This window comes from Patiria miniata, unplaced genomic scaffold, assembly GCF_015706575.1.
Source record: "Patiria miniata isolate m_02_andy unplaced genomic scaffold, ASM1570657v1 HiC_scaffold_13, whole genome shotgun sequence".
NCBI lineage: Eukaryota > Metazoa > Echinodermata > Asteroidea > Valvatida > Asterinidae > Patiria > Patiria miniata.
This window is the reverse complement of record NW_024037051.1, coordinates 2,920,875-2,942,368: the sequence shown is the minus strand read 5'-3', so window position 1 is coordinate 2,942,368 and position 21,494 is coordinate 2,920,875. Positions and strand designations below refer to the sequence as shown.

Below are 21,494 nucleotides of genomic sequence, written 5' to 3'. Positions count from 1 at the left end.
CTACACACAAGGATTAACGACTATGCGTGATAACGGCCCGTACTGGTGGCAAATACCATGAATAATGTACTTGTCAACAAGAGAAAACCGGCTTTCAGATTTGCAGGCTCTGCGTCCGATTTGCTGGTGTCGAAGTCTGTCAAGCCAGCTTATTATATTTTTGAATATTAATGAGTCTACTTTTTGATTGAATTCTGATAAGTAATAACTACATCACCATGTTAACGCCGAGCACAGTATCTCTAGCTTCAAAATGAACTATGAAATGTCGCATTTGTTTTATCGGTTCGGGACCACATCTCTCTCAAACGTTTTAATGAAAGCCGAATTAACAACGAAATTTGGGTAAACGGTGTTCTCCTCGAAATTAGACGTTTATTTCCCGGGTAAATACTTCATCTATGACGACAATAACTGCTAAGTACTATCTGTTATATCCTGAAGTACATAATTTTTTTTTTACAATTTTGGAACTTACATAACGAGTAGTTTTGCTCACAGTTTTTTGAGTTTTACAAAATTAAGTCCCCTTTCCCTTACATTTATTTACAGGCAAATTACAGGCGTACTTTTAACAACAAACAGGAGGAAAAGAACAGCTATAACAAGATCACTTGTACGTTGGTACCTTGTACCTAAGGCCAACTCCTTCCAATTTACGAGAACGTTAGTCGTGGAGTTTGCGGGCAAGGTAGCGCTACTAAGCTTACTAGACGGCGCGTGGAAAGCAGTGAAGCTGGTCATGTCGGGCGTTTTTTTGTCATTCAAAAGATGGTTTCCAAAAAAAATTTAAAAATTGCTTTATTATATAACAAAAATTATGTTCATTTTTAAACTGAACACAACTGAACACAAAGGGAATAAAACCATAATTTGTTGCCCTGAGTGAGTGGCCACGTTTATCATTGGCCGATTTAAACACTTTTCTCCGGTGTTTAAAAGAGAATGGAGCCAGCCATAATGGCGATGCTCTTTACCAATGAAAACTATCATATATATAAATGAATGCTAATTAAAAAGTTAGAAAAAGCTTGACTTCACTTGACATTTTTTTGTTACCATACAGTGACATTTTAAAATCAAACTACGTGTAGAACTCTGAGTATAGACCTACTGTTTTATGCAACATCAATCTCACCAGGCGTATTGTAACTACAAAATCAGTAAAAAGATGGGTTTCAATTATCGATTCCTTTCGATATCGATTATTTCCTGTCCAGTTATCGACTAATTCAATCAAAGTGATTAATAGCAGCCAATCACTTCAAACCTCATGCTACAATGCTTGTTCCATGCAGTGGGGTGAATGTGCAGGATTCGGGTGCGCAATGCCAATGGGAACCGTGCGGTTACCATCGTGTTCCTGTCCGAGTTACCAGCGAACTGCAACAAATCAAAATGGTTGACTTGTTTAGCGCACCCTGTCGTGCCAAGTTATTATCATTATTGTATTCAAGGACTACTTATTGTGATGGTAAATATTGCTGCACAGCAAGAAAATGGGATTTTTTTCATCACCATAGAACCGAGTTATCTGTGCTACGGTTTTACTCCATTTTATTATTAAAGACACAAGCTTCACCTCCCAAATTTCGATTGGTCTGAGATATTTTAACCGAGATAAGCAGGGTTTTCCAAACATCGGCTTTCTCCCCAGCTTCGGGTCCCTCTGTTGCTCCTGAATCATAATAAAACCTTATAATATCGAATTCTTACATGAGTATTTGGTGTTCATATTTTGGGCTTGTTGAACCGACGTCATTCAAGGGGCAAGTCTTCTGCAGCCATGTTCGGAGTTGAAGTCGAGATTTGAAAAACCACGAAACTATTTAACAGTGATTACTATACCTTTATTTGTGTGCCAAACGCATCAGTCACTTGATCCCAGGACTGAGCGTCATCACTGTACGACACTTGGTGCTCTGTCACCCATTGGTTGTATCGATCACCACGCCCCTGGGTGATCAAACCAGTGATGGTGACTGTACCATTGAAGTCAACCTGTATCCATGGACTGTCTTCAGATCCATCATCACACCAGGCTGCAGCTAATCCTGTTCAACAAAATAACTGACTTTATAACACCTCATCCACAGATTCTGTGTCTTGATTGGCCGAGAGCGAGTCACATGGTACTTTCTATTTTTGCTATTTTTCTGTACACGGCCAAAAGTACTTTACCCGTGGCAACCAAAGTACTACCATAATGGCAATCAAAGTACTATCCGGTTCGTAAGTGTGACGTCATCTCAACTTAACCATGCGTACTTGTACTTCACGTTGTGAGCATAGCACGAACGGAACCGGTGCCATTTGAAAATCGGACTCGTGTGAAAATCGGACTCTTTTTTCCTTTTATTGGTTAAACCCTCTCACGTGACCGGTCCCTCTCCTAATTATCTATGCATGAGCGTGCGCAATACCATCAATGAGTCCGTATTTCATAAAACATAAATTCATGCTACACCGGAGGCAAATTGAGTGTTTAGCCAATGGGCGCTTGTAATCAGTGGTTCGCGCGTGTGTATGACGTTTTACTAACAACCGGAGAGAGTACCGAAGTAAATATACATCACGTGCACAATAATGGTGTGTGTAAAAGTCGTTAACGCGCAACCTCGTCCCCAGTGCTTTCTTTATTTCCAACCTCGTTTCCAATAGTAAGCCCTGGATAGGAAACTTTCTTCCTGTATCCTGATTCGTTGCCGCAATTGGCTAATAATGAATTTATATCGTATAGTTGGTGTTTCCAACATGCATTACGTGTTTTCACGATCATTGTAATTATAACGTCCACGCCTTCTCAATAATACTCCTTTTCTTTCCAGTTTGCTCATATAGTAATATGATATGTGATACTGCATATTGGTGGGCCAGATTGTAACATTTTAACTTCCAAAAAATTGTGTTTTCTAATTCACGGCGCGACGAATTGATGCTGTTTTTACCCCAGACACCGCATACAAAAAGAAACGCTAATGTAACGCACATGCAGGTACCAGATTATTCCTCATTTGCATACGTGTGCAAAAATCTTGCACACACGGATCCAATACCAGGGTGATAGAGCAGGTAGTGGTGGGCGCGTACTGCACGACACCCTGGGGCCGAGGTTGATTAGCGCGTGATTCAGCCCGTGAACCAACACGCGCACGTACTCCATTCGTTTGCATGCACTACACTTCCCGGTTCAAAATGACTTCACAATTCAGTACTCAATACCCAGGGCGCGGTATTACATGACCAAAGAAGGTCACAATAAAGAACTCTACAAGAAAACCAACGAGATGTCTTGGAGTAAAGCCATTACCAGGAGACGTCTTAGGTAGACAGGCCATCTCCTGAGACTGCCCGAGGAAACACCTGCAAGCGCTTCTAGAAGCGATCCGCAAGAACAAATAGCTGCCAAGAGGTGGATAACGAACCACGTGGTTGAATACAGTAAACACGGACCTGACAACCACGGGGGTCAACATCAAAGATCAACACACCTGGCACGTGGCATCAGACAGTGAGCAGCGGAGGACACTTACAGAGTGCGTGTCAGTATACAAATAACGAATGTTTGTGAGTGCGATGGTAAGAATAATATCATGAGGTGACAGATTGAATGTTCTATTCCACGAGGCGAAGCCGAGTGGAATAGAACATTCAAGTGGAATAGAACATTCAATCTGTCACCGAATGAAATTATTCTTTCCATCGCACGAACGTAAAACATTCGTTATTTGTTTTATACAACACCTGAATAAATTCTCGTCATTTGATTGGTAAATTATAAACTACAATTTATTTTGATTTTAAAGATGTTGAACTACCCCTTCACGAAAATGTTTGAACCCAACGCTGTAGCGCTGGCTCTTTGGAACAATACGCGCTACGCTGAACGCGCACACCAGCATGCATTTTGCACGCAAATACCGCGTCATGGAACAAGCGCAAAGTGAAACGGTATAACGCATGGGTATAACGCATGGTCGCACCGTGCATTATACCGAATAATAATATGTCACGTGATCTACAATTCACAAATCAGATGACGGGGATTTATTCAGGTGTTGTATAAATCTACTTGACGCAAGCTCCTGGATGATGGCGCGGTATTATATTTTTGTGCAAATGCTGGTGTGCGCGTTGAGCGCAGCGCATTATTGTTCCCAAGAGAGCGCACCACTGAGTTAGGTTCGAACATTTCATGAAGGGGGCGGTTTGGAAGAGAGAAATACATTTCCCACCAATTTTGTATTGAAATTGAAGTTTCTTTTAACTGTGTTAAGATTTAAATAATTTAAAATATTAAAACCAAGCAGAATATGTGGGTGAAGTGTTTAAAACAAATATTGAATGCTTTATCTCGTGGTGAAGTTAAACTAGCCCCCCTCGGTGATCCATGGAGCATTCTATTTCATGGATCACCTTGGGAGGCTAGTTTTACTCATAGAGCTATATTCAGCGCTAACTCATGTACAAAGTGATGCCTGCTGGGCGCATCCATGTTTGTACACAACAGTGTTGTAGGTCTCGAGACCGGTCTCGGTCACGGTCTCGAGACCACTTTTTGCCAGTCTCGGTCTCGGTCTCGGTCTCGGTCTCGGGAACTGTGGTCTCGGTCTTGGTCTCGGTCTCGGTCCCCTTTGGTCTCGATATTTTGGCTGGTCTCGAGTCGAGACCAGCCAAAAAGTGAGGGGGCGGATTCCGCCCCCGGCCCTTTTAGGGTTAAGTAAAGAATCAGTTTAGGGCAAATGTGACTGCGGTGTGATGCTAATGGACATGTCTCTCTTCACTTTCTAGTGAGTGAGGCATAGTCCAATAACCATTGCTCCTCTTCTTATTTCTCGTTTTTATTGTGGGATGATCTGTTGAAACAAGCACTTTATAGCCATCCTCATTGATTCCAAATACAACTGAGATTTAAATCTTATGAATCAAGACTGAAACATTATTTTTACCGTCAGATTCTGTATTTTGAATATGGGGAACAATTTAACTCTTTTTCCCTAGAAATATTGGTGATTTTTTTTTCTATTTTCCTTTTCAATTTTTCCTTTATTCGTGGGGGCGGGAAAACGTTTTTTTTTTCCATTATATTTATTAATGGATATTCATCAATTCGTAGACCGTTAAATTGGTGTTAGTGGTGGACAGCTGAATTTTGTGATCTCTTTATTAAAATAGACACGACTTGGGAATAGAGTATGCAAATTACGTGAAATGTTCACAGTTACTACTCAATAACATGTTCTTTATCCCAATTATATTTTTTACAAAATGGAGCGTGCCATTTTTTTTATCATACGGTCACTTTCTTTAGACTCGCCATGTATTCATCTTTTCATCTGTGATAAACACAAATTGAGCTACTGCCATGGTCACACAAAAATAGAGTCTAATTGCCTGTCTCGTCTCCTTCCTAAATGTCAATTGCATTTGCATGAGTCGAGAAGAATTGTGTTCCATTACTCGCAATATGTCGTACTTGTATTCATCTTTTCATCTGTGATAAACACACATTGAGCTACAAAAATAGAGTCTAATTGCCTGCCTCGTCTCCTTCCTAAATGTCAATTGCATTTGCATGAGTCGAAAAGAATTGTGTTCCATTAATCGCTATATGCTGTTTACAGCCATCACAATAAACTATTAATATATTGGCAATATGTCGTACTTGTTAACAGTGGCGGAGATTTCTTGTTACAGGTGGGGGGGGGGATGATTTTTGAAAGGCCATCCTTGTGTGGAACGCGACACGGCACGGGGTCCAAGAAACCGCTGAAGGGCCCCCTGGTGGGTTGCAGGCGCAAAGCCCTTGCAAGGGGTTGAGGTAACCCCCCCCCCCTGGAGCCCCTGGGGTTCACACAATTTTAGGTGCAAAATGGTGTCAAAATTCAATCTTTTCTTGAGCTTGAATTGCAATAAATGACAATAATTAACACTTTCAAGCATAAACAAATACAAAAGATCTTCAAAACTAAAATTTCTCATCCAATGTATTTGGAAGTGTAGGCCTAAGCTATCTTTGCACAATGGAGCTCTGGTCACCTAGCAACACAAATAATGCCTATGCATTATTTTAAGTATAATTATTTACAAAATAATTAATGCAAAATAATGCCTAGATGCATTTTGGTAAGGTATGATTAGAATGTGACGACAGTTGCGTAGCCAGGATTTTTTCATGGGGGGGGGGCCGCTGGGGGAGGCTGGAACATTTCATGGGGGGCGTCATGTAGGGGTGTCAATCGCTTCTCAAAAGTGGGGGGGGGGACATACCTTGATCAGAACTGATGCGAGCGCGAAGCGCGAAGCGCGAAGCGCGAAGCGCGAAGCCCTTACGGCGTGGGGGTTCGGGGCCCGCTTAAGGGCTCCGAAAAAATTGGATTCTAGATGTTCTGTGGTGTGATCTGAAGCAATTTCTTACCACTTTCCTCCATGCTTTAACTAATATTTTCTTAGCAAAAGATAATTATTTGAACATCGTTTTCGAGGTTGGAGTCATTGAATCAGCTATCGGTATTCTGAGCTATATGCGTGGGGTTCGGGGCCCGCTTAAGGGCCCCGAAAAAAATTGGTTTCTCGATGCTCTGTGGTGTGATCTGAGGCAATTTCTGACCACTTTAACCAATAATTATCTTAGCACAAAAGATAATGTTTTCTCAGCTAAAGGCATAAGAAAAATTTTTGAACATTGTTTTCGAAGTTGGAGTCATTGAATCAGCTACCAGAATTCTGAGCTATAGGCGTGGGGTTCGGGGCCCGCTTAAGGGCCCCGAAAATTTTTGGATTCTAAATGCTCTGTGGTGCTATCTGAGGCAATTTCTGACCACTTTAACCAATATTTTCTAAGCAAAAGATACATTGTAGTACATAATAGGGCCCTGTAAATGAGACACGAGTTCAAAAATCTGGGGGGGGGGGGGGACATTTCATATTGTGTCCCCCAACCTTCAAAAAGGGGGGGGGGGACCAGTCCCCCTGTCCCCCAGGATTGACGCCCATGGCGTCATGTAGATCAATGATAATTTTTTTAGAAACTCAAAACCTCAGTGGGGGGGGGGGGGGGGGGGGCGACTGGGGGGGGGGGTGACAAGGTTTCATGGGGGGGGGGCTGTCGCCCCCAACGCCCCCCCCCCCCCCGTGGCTACGCCACTGATTTCAAGGAATTTTAATTGGTCTATTATTATTATTTAGCTTATATGAATGGAGGAAAAAGTTTGTGCGTGGCCGATTCGCGTGATATCGCTGACTGAAACTGTGTGACCCACGGACCACCTGTCTATAATACGTGTTCCGTGGTGTGGGCGAGCAGTGCAGTGGGTGTTAATACGCATTTTAGATTATCATTATGCGCTATGTCACGCCGGTTGTCAGCTTACTGGTCCGCGGTCGCCGGTCGAAGGGTCGTTTCTCAATGGTCATCATGTGGATCATTCGCGACTATTTAGATTTAGATCAATGATAATTTTTTTAGAAACTCAAAATCTCAGTGAGGGGGGGGGGGGGGGGGCGACTGGGGAGGGGGGCGACAAGGTTTCATGGGGGGCGGTCGCCCCCACGCCCCCCCCCCCCCGGTGGCTACGCCACTGCATGCATGAGAGAGTTGTTGCGGCGGTCCTGTTTATAATCCTCTGCTAATGAATACATGTACATAAAATGGTGCGGCTTATACGATGGTGCGGCTTATACGCTGCGGCTTATACGATGGTGCGGCTTATACGCTGTGGCCTGAATCTTATTCTGAAGTTTTTGGAGCGCTGCGGCTTATACACAGGGCGGCTTATATTCCAAAAATTACGGTAAGCGAACGACACTTGCACTTGCTGGGCTGCGGTGCTGGCCTGTCAAAGGGTATTGGCAAGTTACGGACCCTGCCCAAATTAGTACGCCTGCCTTTAAAAAGTGGGGGGGGGGGGGGGGGGGGGGATGATTACATTGGTCATCCCCCCTGGTCAAAAGGTGGGGGGGGGATATATCCCCCCATCCCCCCCCCCCGGGATCTCCGCCCATGCTTGTTAATCACTAAAATATTCAAGTAAATTGCCCAGCAAAGTAGCCGATGCGGGTGATACGATGGCACGGTAAAAAAACACAGAGAGGCGTGGGCACTGAGCCATGAATCCTAAAAGTACATCTCACCCACCACAGTCAGTTTGTGACAGCGCCCTTCTATTGTGTCGGCCATATTCTCAAATAGGCTAATGGCGATGATGACGGCGGGCAGATTAACAGAAGATAGATCAGGCAAATATGGTTCATCGAACTTCTATAGTTCATGTAATGGTATTGACATTAAACAAAAATAAAGTGGCATTACATTTCAGCCTTAGCCAGGCCTTCTTCAGAGGTAAATGACAGAGGAACAACTGAAGAAACAAACATGTAGGGGACACACAAACATGCAGGGTTGGAAGGAGAATCACAAAGAGGGAGGGGGGGGGGCAGACCAAACCATATCTGTCTGGCAACCATCTCTCAATTTTTGGTCTACATGTACAAATCTATATTCCATGACTGAAATTTTAAAAAATAAATCAATATTTTCTTGCTCCAAATTGTTTTCGAATCAGGTTTACAAGGAGGTCCAATGTAAAATTAAAGTTGCATTTAAATATCCGTTAGTGGTCATTGCTGAAACCAAGGGGTGGCTGTGGAGTTTAGGGTCCAAGTTCCTATAACAGATGAAACATCCACCTTTATTTTTTTACTTTTGTCAAGTTTCAACATGTTCAAGTTTTGCAAAAACTAGTACAAATTGTCGTACTCCTAAGTTAGAGTTTCTTCATCAGATTTACACTTTATAGTAGTTGAACAATATTTAAAAATTTTTTTTTTTTAAAGTGGCAAAAATATATGGAGTTTATCAAATAAGTTTTCCCCCTTCTTTAAATTAGGTTGTTTCCAATTTTTTTAATTGATTGTGACAATAACACATTCTGTTGCCATGTTGTAATTTATGGCATGAAGCAAACACGAAGAGCACTCGCATGACACAATTAAGCAGGTACAAGTGATTCCTAACTTTCAATCACTTCCTTCACATCCCCATGAACATCAACATCTCAAGCACAGACTGTTCAGCTGTAATTAGGGTCTTGTTGTTTATTTAGATTATTGTTATTTATTATCCGCGGTCTCGGTCTCGGTCTCGGACCATTTCGGTCTCGGTCTCGGTCCACCTTGAAGGGGCTGGTCTCGGTCTCGGTCTCGGTCTCGCAACTTCAGGTCTCGGTCTTGGTCTCGGTCTCGGACTATCCGGTCTCGACTACAACACTGGTACACAAACCTATGGAGAACTCGAAATGTTGTACTTTTTTTGTAAGTCTATTTGCATATCTGCGTTTGTATTCCATACCGGTGGTTATCGAAGCCAATACGCCAAAAACCGAAACACACGATCAGCAAATGAGCGTGTCATTTTGCTCTACGCTTTCACCATGGTCTATTATACACAGACTAGGGGGTACCCCGGGGGAACGGACATCCGCTGCCCCCCCCCCCCCCCCCCGTAGTTACGCTACTGCATTTTCTTAATAAAGTTCTTCGTGTAGCACTTTCAAAATCTAGGATATGAAAGCCCAATTAATAAGATTTTTGTAGTACAAGAATCATTCGAATCACTCAGGCACTTTTCAAGTTACGGAATTTTAAACACAACCCCCGTTTTAAAGTTCTGACCACGGATCACCACAAAAAAGTGTGTGTTCTTTCAGCAAAACGAAAACAATGCACACACATCCCTGTGCAAATTGTTTTCGTTTTGCTGAAAGAACACTTACTTTTTTGTACTTGAAAAGTACATATGATTTGAATGATTCTTCTACTAAAAGAAAGTTTATTAATTTGGCTTTTATATCATACATTTTTGATATTGCTACATGCAGAACTTTATTGAAATAAATTGGTCGTGCCATTTGGGTTTCCTTATTTATTTTTTTACTCGCCCTGTATATATAGGGAAAAAATGAAATGAAAACGAAAGCAAATATATTTTTCGAGGTGAAACTCGAAAATAACACGGGAAACATGTATTTAATCTCACTAAATCCAAAAAGCCTACCTTGAGTATGAAGCCTGGCCCTGGGTGGGGCATGAGTAGGGAGGTTTCTGTAGAATGACGAAGCTGTGATGCTTTCATCCGGAATGCGACCATCTTCCATCCCAAGAGGTCCCTCCACGGAGCAAGGAGAGTCACCTGAGGAAAAGGTGCGATCGCTTTGAGAAGTTTTGTACAAAGTAACCATTAATATATTTTTTTAAAGAACATACAGTGAAATCTCGACAATACAAGTCAAACTCTGATAACTCAAAACCGTCAATCCATTCCCTTCAGTAGTATAACAATGATATACAACCCTGCTCAACTCAAAACTCTCCTGAAGTCAAATTTTGAACCTGTTCCCTTGAGGTTTGGCTTATCAAGATTTCACTGTAGTATTGGTCTATTTGCAAGTGAAAGTTCAACGGGGAAGAAAGAATCGTTTTCTTCCGTTTAATGGCACGAGTAGATAGTTTCGGATGCATAATTATGTGCCTCTTCCATCCTGCTCAACATTGAAAAACCAGAGCTTTGTCAATCCAAAGTGTGTGTCCTCTTCAGTAACAAGAGGACCCAAATGAGTTGCCTAAATATACCTATCACAAACATCTTGGGAAACATAAAGATCATATGCTTATTTATATTATAATTATTCTTCGACGGCTTACCAGGATTTCAATTACAGTAAAAACAAAAATCCCTTCAAGTGCTGCTTGTTGCATTAGCTTTGAGCCTTTGAAATGAAACAGTAACACAATCTCACCATTTCTTTTGAAGTATTTCAACTTCTCTTCGTTGACTGAAACGATCGAGTCATCGCTCAATTCACACCGTCTGGTATCTTTGGTATAACTGAAGTATTCGCAGTATTCTTCCTTGAGGCAGGCCGCGGCACACCTTAAGTAGGAGGCTCGTTGGCTTGACCGAATCACTCGATATTTGACGGTGCTGTTGAACTGTGAAACAGCCGTGAAATCCGAAGATTTCACGGTAGGGAGATTAGAGCCAGCTCCGCTCTGAACCACGCAGACAACAAAAAGAACGAGGCACCAAACAAGACGACAATGTCTTGGGTGATAAATAGGAAAATTCATTTCGTTTCGTTTAGGTTTGTTCAGCCATATAATACTCACATGTAGGCCACTTCGAAACTGTTTCAGATTGTGTTGCAAACAGCGAACGGCGAAAGATCGTATACTACGCTGGCAATATTAAAGGCACGAGTTTTATTGATCACCAAGTCACAATCGACAATAAACGGATGATTAAAGCCAGGCCCGTGGTAAAAAAAAAGCAATGACAATAGCTGCGCTGCTAATAGCTTTCTCGCACGCATAACGTGTTCCGGCATGCGCATTGTCACTGCTTGAAAAAAATGAAGGTCTTCAAAATAACTACTGAGACCTATTTATCTTGAAAACCTCCACACAAATATTGAAGAAGTCGACTTCAAGTTTGAATAGGCTTTGTCGTTCCTCTCGTTTACACTTAACTGGAGGAGATTGAATTCTAACGAAAGGAAGCAATAGTCAATCGGACATTTCGTTGACAAGCTGTATGGTTGTTTAAAGTTTGCATTTATTTACATGTCAAAAGGAAATACTGAGAAAAGGCCTTTAAAGTTTCGATTGTTTTGCAGTCGTGATGATAAAAGATATCATTTCTTGTTTACCTTTAAAACACTTTTTTTCACGATTTTATACCATTTATTTAAAAAATGTGTAGTAAACATATCAAAGATTGCAAATATCAATAAATAAACATCGAGAAAAAAATACCCCCATTGTTTGTGTTTTTTTTTTTTTTTTGGGGGGGGTTTGGTATATTTTTTTCCACTGCGGCTGTGCTCATGCCGTTTCCTCTTATTTTGCCAAAATGCCTCATAAATATTATGTTCGCAAAGAGGGGAAGCCTTACACTTTAACCTTCTCCAGTTATTGGCAACATGAACGAGTTCCCATACCAGGGGCGGCGGAACGGGGGCGGGGGGCAGGGGGGGGGGGGCACTGCCAGATTTTCCCAAGTGCCGTCTTGCGGACATAAATGTGGCCCCTCGAGCATAAAACTCACATTTCGCATAATTTGTTTTCAATAACCATTTCCTAAAACCCTAACAATGCGCCCTGAAAATGGGCACATTATTCGTAGTTTGCATAATGGCCGGTTTTGAAGAGCGCCCCCTATTTTGGAAGATTGTACCAGCACCCCCCCCCCCCCCCCCCCCCCCCACGCCACTATTTAATTTTACGGAGGCCAAGTGTCCGGTGAAAAAAAACTTGTCGACATTTCAGGACGGATGTGCAAAAAAATACCAAAAATGCTTGATACGCTGCTGCACCAGCGAAATATGCCTTTGTGCCCTTTTTGGTGATGCCCCTCCCCGTTTTGAAACGTTCCACCGCCGCTGTCCCATAGGTATTTGAAGGCCTCGGCTTTATTGCTCAAAAATTAATTTCAGTTTAATACTTCACAACAAAAACACAAGGTATTATATAGTGAATCTTCATGCATTCGTGCATTTCACCGGTGACCGGTTTAAACACTTTTCTGCGGTGTTTAAACGATGGTTTAGAGCCAGCCACATGGCGATGCTCTTTACCAAAAAGAATGGAGAAACTACCATAATGTATAAATGAATGTTAAATAAAAGTAAGAAACAGCTTGACTTCACTTGACATTTTGGTTACTTTAAAAAGTTTATCACACAGTGAAATTTTAAATCAAACTACGTGTAGAGTTCGGAGTAGACCTACTGTTTTATGAAACATCAATCTCACCAGGCGTATTGTAACTACACAATTAATATAAAGATGGGTTTCAATTATCGATTCCTTTCGATATCGATTATTTCCAGTCCAGTTGTCGACTGATTAAATGCGATTAATAGCAGCCAATCACTTCAAACCTCATGCTGCAATAGTTGTGCCATGCAGATGGGTGAATGCGTAGGATTCTGGTGCGCAATGCCAATGGGAACCGAGCGGTTACCAACGTGCTTCTGTCTGAGTTACCAGCGAACTGCAACAAATCAAAATGGTTGACTTCTTTAGCGCACCCTGTCGAGCCAAGTTATTATCATTATTTTATTTGAAGGCAATACTTATTGTGACGGTAAATATTGCTACATGGCAAGAAAGTGGGATTTTTTTATCACTCGAACCGAGTTATCAGTGTAAGGATTTACTCAATTTTATTATTTAAGACACAAACGTCACCTCCTAACTTTCGATTGGTTTGAGAGATTTTAACCAAGAAAACAGGGTTTTCCAAAGATTCTCTTGTTGAACCGACGTCATTCAAAGGGCAAATCTTCTGAAGTCAAATCCGGAGTTGAAGTCGAGATTTGAAAATTCACAACACTATTTCAACAATGAATCCTTTACCTTTATTTGTCTGCCAAACGCATCAGTCACGTGATCCCAGGACTGAGCGTCATCGCTGTACGACACTTGGTACTCCGTCACCCGTTGGTCGTATTCGGAGTCTCCGCGCCCCTGGGTGATCAAACCAGTGATGGTGGCAGTACCATTGAAGTCAACCTGTATCCATGGACTGTCTTCATATCCGCCATAGCACCAGGCTGCAGCATATTCTATTCAACACCATAAAAGATACTAGGGCAGTAAATCTGGCTCCAATATGAAGTTGTTTAACCACAGTCCCATTATCTGCGAACCATCGCTATAGTCGACCATAATTATAGACCAGTCGAAGTCGACTATTCGGGACCAGCCCATACCGAGTAGTCTGAGTATCAAACGTCCTACAACGGAACCCTTTCCGTATCGAACATGTGATATATTTGAGCAATGCAAATTTTATGCGACCCCACACGCCAGCCAATCGGAGTCGACTTTAGAAATTGGGACGTCAGTCGGATCAGAAATGTGGAATAAGCTATTGATTGGTCAATTTGGATGACATGTTTTTGTAATACAGCAACGGGTTACGGTTTCGAGTGTCCCTCTGAAAATTGCAATGCATTTTGCGCATAAATTAATACCCCCCCCCTGCAAAAGCCGATTATTATTTTACAGCTTATCATTCGAATTATGTGAAGAAATAATTTAATCATACGTCGGTGGATTTCAAAAGTGAATAACTTGTTTACTGCTAAAAACAAATGAAATGAAAGAGCGAAAATTTTTTTTCGGTGAAACTCGAAAATAACACTGGAAGTGTAGATTGAATGTCAAATTAAACAAACCTACCTTGAGTATAAAGTCTGGCCTTGAGTGGGCCATGATCAGCTTGGTTTTTCCAAACAGACGAAGCTGTGATGCTTTCATCCGGGATGCGACCATCTTCCATCCCAAGAGGTCCCTCCACGGAGCAAGGACAGTCTCCTGAGGAAAAGGTGCGATAGTTGTGAGAGGTTTTGTACAAAATAACCATAACAAAACACCAACATAATCTATTTGCCAAGTAAACGTTAAACGAGAGGGGGGGGGGGGTAGTTGTATTCAGTGGCGTCACCAGACTTTTCAGCTGGGGGGGCACAGGGGGGGCAGCATTTGATGGGGGGCACTTAGGGGTACGGATCGCCGCCTGGGGGAGGGTCTGAGGTCCCCTTTGAAAATTTTCGCATACGGAGGATGGGCTAGATGCAAAAGCCACATTGATGCAAACGATCTGAAGAATCTCCAGAAATTGCTATTTACCAATCAGATGATCTGAATATAAGTTTACCAACCCAAATCTCAGATGGCACAGGGAATCCAGGGGGGGCACGTGCTGTTGGCGACACTGGTTGTATTCGGTTTAAAGTGGCACGAGCAGAAAGTTGGCACGAGGACGAGCAGAAAGTGCCTCTCTCAACCCGCTCAACAATGAAAAACCAGAACTTTGTAAATCCAAAGTGTGTTCTCTTTTGAGTAAAAGGAGCACCCAAAAGAGTTCCCTGCAAATTGGACTCTCCGTACACAATCATCTGGGAACCACTAAAGATGAATGCTTTTTATTACAAAATGTGTTTCGACGGCTAATACAGGGTGTACATGTATAATAAAGGGAAACCCGATGCAAATCTAATAAAATATTCTAATAAATATTCTATAAACATCATAAAAAATATAGTAATTTTTTCAAATAAGTTAAAGATCATGTGAAACGCCAATGTGTCCTCTTTCCAATGATACCTCGAATGCGTGTCTGTGGCTACGATTGACTGAGCATTCGTTATTATTCTGTCAAGGGTCAACACTGCACTGGGCCAAGTTTGTGCAAAAGGGTAACTGGTATTCTCGGCATGTGGATCGGTTTAATTTAAAGAAAGAAATCCTCCTCTTTAAAACCATCTATTTAATTTTGACACAGCGATTTGACCATTCTCAGTTGTGAAGTTTAATAACCCATAATGGCCAATGCCTTCAACGTGGCCGTCACCTCTTTCCACACAAAGCTCTGCACGAAGTCTAGTCCATTTCAACCTTTGCATAACAAACCAGCAAGCAATCTTAGCTAGGTAAAACTTAACCCAGTGCAGGTTTTGACCCTTGACAGAATAACAAGGAATGCTCAGCCATCCGTGGCCAAAGACACGCAATCAAGGTGTCATTGGAAAGAGGACACATCGGCGTTTCACATCTTTAACTTATTTGAAAATAATTATTTTTTATTTTTTAATTTACATTTACATCTGGGTTTCCTTTTTTGATACACCCTGTGTATAAAGATTTCAATTACACTTGAAACAAATCTCTCAAGGATCATTTACTCATCATGTAATTTATTCGATTTCAATTAATAACACCACTCAAAACCAAAAGAAGTCTTTTGAAAACCTAACCTGTTGAAGTTTCAGCTCAGTGGATATTACACTTTTCAAGAAAACAGTGGAAAACCATACACAACCTTTTGATTACGAAAAACCATTTCGTTTATTATCTCTTTCATTTTCGAAAGATCTGTCAATAATTGACTGATCGGTGGAAATCAACTACATTTCTTGACTTCTTCTAAATGAAAGCAATCCAGCAGACGAAATAATTTCACAGAGTGTTTAGAACCGGTACAATCTTTGATCCAGGTATATAGCTTTTTGATAAAAATACTGTAATAATTCTTTGGATAAATGCAAATTTCCCTATGTAAATGTGCCTTTCAAGTTCAGTAAGTTGTATAAGCTTTGAAATGAAATAACACCACAATAAGAAGGTCTTACCATTTCTTTTGAAGTATTTCAACTTCTCTTTGTTGACTGACACGATCGAGTCATCGCTCAATTCACAGCGTCTGGTGTCTTTGGTATAACTAAAGTAGCTGCAGTCTTCTTCCTTGAGGCAGGCCGCGGCACACCTTAAGTAGGAGGCTCGTTGGCTTGACCGAATCACTCGATATTTGACGGTGCTGTTAAACTGTGAAACAGCCGTGAAATCCGAAGATTTCACGGTAGGGAGATTAGAGCCAGCTCCGCTCTGAACCACGCAGACAACCAAAAGAACGAAGCACCAAACAAGACGACAATGTCTTGGGTGACAAATAGGAAAACTCATTTCGTTTCGTTTAGGTTTGTTCAGCCATATAATACCCACATGTAGCTACTTCGAAACTGTTTCAGATTGTGTTGCGAACAGCGAACGGCGAAAGATCGTATACTACGCTGGCAATAATTAAAGGCACGAGTATATTATTGATCACCAAGTCACAATCGCCAATAAACGGATAATTAAGGCCAGGCCCATGGTAAATTAACGCAATGACAAAAGCTGCGCTGCTAATAGCTTTCTCGCACGCATAACGTGCTCCGCCTGCTCCGGTGTGACAGGTAATTCTGTCCCCCCTGGTAAATGTGTCCCCCGGACACATTTACCGGCTCGTGACCGGTAAATGTGTCCGGGGGGACACTTTTACCTAGGTAAATTTGTCCCTCTCCAGGTAAAAATGTCCCCCTGCCCAACGGTGAAAGTGTTCCCCTGGTAAATGTGTCCCCATGCAGTATGTACTGAGAGCAGCAGCGTGTCGCACGCGCCAGTACATGCTGCAAGATTTGAGGCAGTGATTATAACATGTGTACAAATGCGTCTCCCTCTACAATGGAAATTCGTCCAATAGGAAATTTCGTTACGCGCTATGATGGGAACACAGACCAATCCAAGGAGACGCGTTGTATCATACTATCAATGATACGAGGGCCATCGCCATGCATCGCCGCTGTGTTAACCTATCGCGGTAGAATCACGATAGACTTCACCGTACTCCGAATCGAAACATTGTGTTCACGTATCATCTAATAGACTAAATTAATTATTTTTTATATTCATGAAGGGCAGACTAAAAGTCCAAAAATGTATACCTTGTAGAGTGAATTCATCAAAAACAATAACATTCTGGGTTTCAAAAGAGGGGGACACAAAAACCTGGGGGACAGAATTACCTGGAGGGGACATAATTACCTGGAAGGGGGACAGAATTAACGGGCCACGGAGGACACTTTTACCTAGGTAATTCTGTCCCCCCCCCCCCGGACACTTTTACCGGGGGACAGAATTACCTTTCACACCGGCATGCGAATTTTCACTGTTTGAATAAAATGCAGGTCTTCAAAATATTTACTGAGACCTATTTATCTTGAAAACCTACACACAAATAATGAAGAAGTCGACTTCAAGTTTGTATTGTCATTGTTGTTCTTCTCGTTTGCACTTAACTGGAGGAGATTGAATTCTAACGAAAGATATTAACGGCACGCGTATTTGTCGCTTATACCAAGTCACATTCGTATACATAACTGCGTTCGGAACGTTGAGAGTTTCCAACTAATGTCTTTTGGCGAAATGGCTCATGTAATTGATTTTTTTTTCAGCGCAATCTACTTAAGCATCCTTGTGCTCCTTGTAATTAATTTTAAAGGTTTTCCGGAGACCTTTATTGCTAATAGTAATAATCATTCCAATATACATGTATTCCTGAGCAACATGTCATTAGGCAGACGGAATCTTCATTGTTACAGCTGTTTCAGGCAGACGGAATCTTCAGTGTTACAGCTGTTTCAGCATTGAAAGCTACCAGAATTTCAGAACGATTACCGTCGTCAACTTGCTGTCTTTGGTGTCTCGTTGTTAAGTTCATGACAGTGAGTCACTCGAACAAACTTAATGCACAAATTAATGTTCAATATGAGCCCAATTTGGTTAATGACTGTATGCTATAAAAGTCACCAACAACTGTAAAGTGCACCTACCTGAAGTGAGAACAACTTAAGATCCTGTCGATCGGGCCTAATGTTAAGAGTTTAGGGCGGGGAAGCACAGAGAGGGTTGGGTCATGGATCCTACACACAAGGTGTGATAACGGCCCGTACTGGTGGCAAATACCATGAATACTTGTCAACAAAGGAAAACCTCTGCGCTGCGCGCGGCGGCTTTCGGATTTGCAGGGCTCTGCGTCCGATCCGGTGTCGAAGTCTGTCAAGCCAGCTGATTATATTTTTCAATATTTATGAGTCATAGTGGAGGGGGACTTCTTAGTACGGTTTGACCTTGGGCATAGAAATATGTAAAGGTCACATAAATATGTAAATATGAAAATATGTAGATATAAATATTAATTAAGGGATGTGGAAATTGTTAACACAGTTTGACCTAATGAATGGATGGGATGAATAGGGAATAGGTGTGGGTATAAGGAACCGGGTACAGTTTGACCAATTATATGGGAAAGATTGTATAAGGTATGGAAAAAAAAATATATTTTTATGGTACATTTGGATCTTAGCCCGAATATGAGTTTCATACGTTAGTCCCTGTGAACGACCAGCTGGTCGGATCTTTAATCCCCCAACAATAGACGGGAGAGGGCGCGTGCCAAGTCAGCGCACTAGTATTGTTACGAAGTTAATCCGATCGATACAAAAAGTAATTGGATTTCCGAATGCTCGACAGCAGAAAGCAGCGATAGATGGCAAAAATGAATGTTGCGTTGATCAGACTGAAACGAGTACGATTGTCTATTTGAAGACTTATTTTAAAGTCATTTTTATTGGGTTTATGGTATTGTGCACGTTGCGTTTTCCAAGGTATAAACAAAACACTCACCGCAGCATACTTGCAGGGTAAAACCTGTGTCGGCCATGGGGGTATATGATAAATCCACGATCCATAATCCATGCGTCTGTACGGAGACCGGTGGTCGATTACCCCTCGATGATCGCACCGATCCTGGAGCAAATAAATACCGATCCTGGAGCAAATAAATAACTCCGTCCGTGCTCATCCTACTCTATGCCGTAGAGTAGGATGAGCAGGGAAAAGAGTAGGATGAGCAGGGAAAAGAGTAGGATGAGCAGGGAAAAGAGTAGAGAGCAGGAGGAAAAAGAGTAGGATGAGCAGGAAAAGAGTAGGATGAGCAGGGAAAAGAGTAGGATGAGCAGGGAAAAGAGTAGGATGAGCAGGGAAAAGAGTAGGATGAGCAGGAAAAGAGTAGGATGAGTAGGAAAAGAGTAGGATGAGCAGGAGAAAAGAGTAGGATGAGCAGGGAAAGAGTAGGATGAGCAGGGAAAAGAGTAGGATGAGCACGGTAAAGAGTAGGATGAGCACGGTAAAGAGTAGGATGAGTAGGAAAAAGAGTAGGATGAGCAGAAAAAAAGAGTAGGATGAGCAGGGAAAAAGAGTAGGATGAGCAGGAAAAAGAGTAGGATGAGCAGAAAAAAGAGTAGGATGAGCAGGGAAAAGAGTAGGATGAGCAGGAAAAAGAGTAGGATGAGCAGGGAAAAGAGTAGGATGAGCAGGGAAAAGAGTAGGGATGAGCAGGAAAAAGAGTAGGATGAGCAGGGAAAAGAGTAGGATGAGCAGGAAAAGAGTAGGATGAGCAGGGAAAAGAGTAGGATGAGCAGGGAAAAGAGTAGGATGAGCAGGAAAAAGAGTAGGATGAGCAGGGGAAAAGTAGGATGAGCAGGGAAAAGAGTAGGATGAGCAGGGAAAAGAGTAGGATGAGCAGGGAAAAGAGTAGGATGAGCACGGTAAAGAGTAGGATGAGCAGGGAAAAGAGTAGGATGAGCATGGAATTAAGAGCGCACAGGCACGCAGAGAGCATGCGCAGGGGGGGGGGGGGTGGATGTGGAAATGAGCTCAAACAGACAGGTCTCGGCACAATATATATTAAACCAATTCATCCGTTTCTTGTCATTCGTGAATCAGCCTTTATAACTTCAACATGAATACTTTTTCTGCAGTCAAACCCCATGCTTGTAACCAGTGTGATAAAAGCTTTGGACGGAGATATAATCTCTGGCGACATACCGAAAACGCTCATGCTGAAGATGAATCTGAAATGAATGGGGTTAAAGGGAAAATACAACATTTGCAAACATCAAAAAATAAAAACTACCAAATCATTTTGAAATACCTTGCTGGACTGGTAGTGAATGACAGTGTAAAGCATCCTGTAAAATCATGGCACCTGGTAAACTGTCATTTTCAAGAAAATTGTATTTTTGTATCAATTTCCAACGCTGATCGGCCGATCAGCGTTGGAAAAAAACTGGCTTTTTTCAAATACTGGCCCCAGTTGACCATCGCACTTGTTTGCAATCGATTACACACCTATGAACGGGTACAAGCCAGCTAGACTGGTTCCCTGACCTTACAATTCCCCAATGTATGTAAACTGCTCTGTTTCTTCTTATATGGAGTCAGGGAACCAGACTACAGGAAAATGATTGTTTTCTTGGTTTTTATAGCATTTTTGAACCCAAAACCTCAAAAAAAGTCAGTGTATATATTTGCTATATATTTCCAACCCCCCAATTCCATCCATTTCTGAAAATTACAGCAAAAGCAAATGATGTATATTCCCTTTAACGATGATTCTGAAATTGAGGTTATTCAATCTGATCATCCTGACGTGGATGAATCGGGCTCTGAAACGGACTCGGAGGTAGAAGATGACGATGAAGATGAGTCTAGTTCTGAATTAGAAGACAATGCTACTTTCCAAGACTGGTTGGAAGAGTCCAAAGAAGCGACTCGTGAAATGTGGAGCGAAAAACATGAAAAGTACATCAACGAGGGTATAGGTGAAGATCAGGCCAAGGAAAAGGCCGATAGGAAGACCCTCTGGGCAGTCAAGCAAATTTTTTTTGACAAGTACAAGGATTTTTCTGTCCAGCTACCTACATCTGAAAGATAACGATACTCATCAAGATATTGTGGACAATCTCAAAGAAAAAAATTTATAAGGGCATTAGCGTACAAAAGGCTCTCGGCAGAATTATGCCTAAACACCAAATGAAATTTGACGGACTTTTCCATCAAGATGAAGAAGACGTCAGCGAGAAAGACAGTGATGATTAAAGACTAGTAGTCAACATTACAATGACGATATAATTGCGGCAAAATACATTGGGATAGACAAATAAAAACACGAGTGTTTTAATGAGAAATGACGTCAATAAAGCAATTAATGTCATAAACGTATATACTAATTTCTGCAGTTGTATTTTTCTTTGTTTGTGTTGTCTTAT

General features: G+C 41.8%; 2 protein-coding genes across 2 annotated transcripts; both read right to left on the bottom strand.

Moving 5' to 3' along the window:
* Window positions 1-997: 997 nt before the first annotated feature.
* Window positions 998-11,259, bottom strand: LOC119719836 (lactadherin-like). Its single transcript, XM_038189335.1, has 4 exons — window positions 10,797-11,259; window positions 10,055-10,189; window positions 1,849-2,054; window positions 998-1,383 (listed from the first exon to the last, which is right to left on the bottom strand). Exons 1-4 carry the CDS (start codon window positions 11,125-11,127, stop codon window positions 1,246-1,248), a joined length of 810 nt encoding a protein of 269 aa, XP_038045263.1. The 5' UTR covers window positions 11,128-11,259; the 3' UTR covers window positions 998-1,245.
* A 1,654-nt stretch (window positions 11,260-12,913) lies between these two features.
* Window positions 12,914-16,527, bottom strand: LOC119721495 (lactadherin-like). The gene is made up of 4 exons (XM_038191572.1): window positions 16,197-16,527; window positions 14,245-14,379; window positions 13,417-13,625; window positions 12,914-13,051 (listed from the first exon to the last, which is right to left on the bottom strand). Exons 1-4 carry the CDS (start codon window positions 16,525-16,527, stop codon window positions 12,914-12,916), a joined length of 813 nt encoding a protein of 270 aa, XP_038047500.1.
* Window positions 16,528-21,494: the final 4,967 nt, after the last annotated feature.